Source organism: Aplysia californica, unplaced genomic scaffold (assembly GCF_000002075.1).
Source record: "Aplysia californica isolate F4 #8 unplaced genomic scaffold, AplCal3.0 scaffold00182, whole genome shotgun sequence".
Lineage (NCBI taxonomy): Eukaryota > Metazoa > Mollusca > Gastropoda > Aplysiida > Aplysiidae > Aplysia > Aplysia californica.
Window position 1 is genome coordinate 363711 of NW_004797452.1, and position 2413 is coordinate 366123.

The 2413-nt window shown below is 38.5% G+C and overlaps 1 protein-coding gene across 1 annotated transcript in view; it reads left to right on the forward strand.

Moving 5' to 3' along the window:
- LOC100533328 (PKG) overlaps positions 1-2413 on the forward strand; it is a gene marked incomplete in the record, with an annotated part of 183988 nt that overhangs the window by 134238 nt on the left and 47337 nt on the right. Inside the window, 2 exon segments of the mRNA NM_001204625.1 lie at positions 1716-1722; positions 1890-1899. Coding sequence (NP_001191554.1) covers positions 1716-1722; positions 1890-1899 — 17 coding nt within the window.

Genomic DNA, 2413 nt, shown 5'->3' on the forward strand with positions numbered 1-2413 from the left:
GAGGGGGGGGGTTGGAGGAAATTCATGTTTTTGATTGGGGTTTTGGGGGGTTTCTTTTTTGTTTTGTTTTGTTTTTTTAATGTGGGGTTGGGTGTTTTTTTTCGGGAGGTCTTGCTGTTCTGGTTGCGTGCTTTGTAGACATATTATTTTCTTTTACTTTTAGAAGAAACTATAATAAGAAATAATGCCCCTATCGGGTCTCCTAACGCCCCACCCTTGCCATTTCATTAATACATAATAAAAATGTTCATTTTGTTTATAAACAAGCAGGAAGAGCTCGTTGGAAAGAGACAGTGCGCTTGATTTTGTCCAACTGATTTTGAATTACTTAGCAATTACTGCTGCATCTTATCTGAAATGGATTACACGACGGCTTCGTATTTTACATGTAGTTTGGAAACAACTCTCCTTCTCAGATGCCAGAACTTCAAGTGTTGTTAATATTGCTTTGCCCTGGGTTTCAAACTGAATGTACTTATAGGCTGCACTTTCTTCGATAATGACATTTCCAAATACATGTATAATTTGTCTAGGGCTGCACTTTTAACGTCCTACAAGATTTGGTGTCTATAGTTTAATCTGCCATTATCAGTGGGTCGTTGACGGCGCTCTTGCGTGGTTTGCTTTTTCTTTCCTTTCAAACATTTATCCTTTTTTTCTCTCTACTTCGTGTGTGTGTGTGTGTGTGTCTGTGTGTGTGTTTGTGTGTGTGTGTGTGTGTGTGTGTGTGTGTGTGTCTGTGTGTGTGTTACTCTCTTGTAACACCTCTAATCTTCGGCACTTAATTGACCTAAATGTGTTGCAAGTGCCTTAAAACGCTGACTAGAACAAACTGCTATTGTCAATTAAGAAATGGAAGTCCATCGCAAGATAGTTCACTCAACCAAAAAAGCGGAAATGGCGCTGCAGTCTTTGTTTTGAAGCTCTCTTTCGTTTATCCAGGAGAAGAATGGGATTAGCATAGTTTGTTAGTTTCACTTTTATCGTTTTTCACACAAGTAGGGTAACTTTGATCGCAAAGTCCGCACTTTTTCTAAGAGGGCTCCACCGAATTTTGAGGTCTTTTTTTAATTGGCTTATAGGAGTGAACTATCTTTTTATGTACAATCTTTGTCTCAACCTTGTAGACAATAAAATCTGGGTTACACATTTTTGGCTGGCTCTTTTCTTTGGCTTTTTGGTCTTTTTGGTTTTCACGAACGTTTTGATTTAGCAGTTCAAGTCGCATTAGAGCCCCTTTTAACATTTCGCAAACGACTTGAATTAAAGAATGTGTTTAGAAATCGCGACTTCAAGACGCGCTCGAATTTTAAAAAAACGTCATACAGTAGACAAATAGAGTAGAACTGATGTTTAGTTTCTTAATAAGGAAAAAAATAGGCATAGATCTTCTGATAAACCTGTAGTACAAAGATTGTTAAGACCATGTTCTCAATATAAAGAGTAAGTGTGTCTCTGAGTGTGTGTGTCTGTGTGTGTGTGTATGTGTGTGTTTGTGTGTGTATGTGTGTGTGTGTGTGTGTGTGTGTTAGTGAGTGAGTGAGTGAGTGTGTACGTATCTATATCTGTCTGTGTAATTACTGAAATGTTTTCGAGTGTTACGTTACGTGGCTTCCCATGGCAATAAGGGCAAAACGATATATCCAAGCCAACGCCTTTACCAAGCTATGTGAAAGTTATCGATCTCTGCCGCCTGTTCCATCCCCCCGAATAATATTTCTTTTTTTAATAATATTGGTCCATCGCGTCTTCTCCGCTTTCCCTGTCTCTTTTACGAGAAGCTTTGTTTGTTTTGTTTTGTGGTGTTTCTTTTTTCTTTCCCCTTTTTTGTTTTGTGAGGGTTTCTATCTGCCCACAAAGCCAGTTTATCATATTATAGCCTTCCCTCGCCACGAGTACGGCGGGCGTGTTGTGCCAATAAGGTGTCTGGTTCTGCAGAACAGCCATTACAAACCAGACAGATAGCATCTCTCTGGGTTGTGGACCCCGAGCTAAAAATAGCGCCCGGGTCTTTATTTATTTATTGAACTATATAATTACTGCAGGTTGTTTGGTGGATTCGTGTATCCTCTGTGGGTTTTTATAATGACGTAAAGCCACATTTATTATGGCGATTTTAAGAAAATTATCTTTACTGGACATCGTTGTATTTATAATTCTCCTGGTATAATATGTGTGTTCGTTCGTTACAAAGATAATAGGGTATAAGCAGTTTGCAAGGAAATAATGATAATTATGATATTAAGAAGAAGGAGAATATGAATAAGAATCATCATCAGCATCACCATCATCATCATCATCATTATCATCATCTTTAAAATAGGTCCTATGCTCCATAATATAGTTCCAATAGTGATCTCGATCTCTCTCTCTCTCTCTCTCTCTCTCTCTCTCTCTCTCTCTCTCTCTCTCT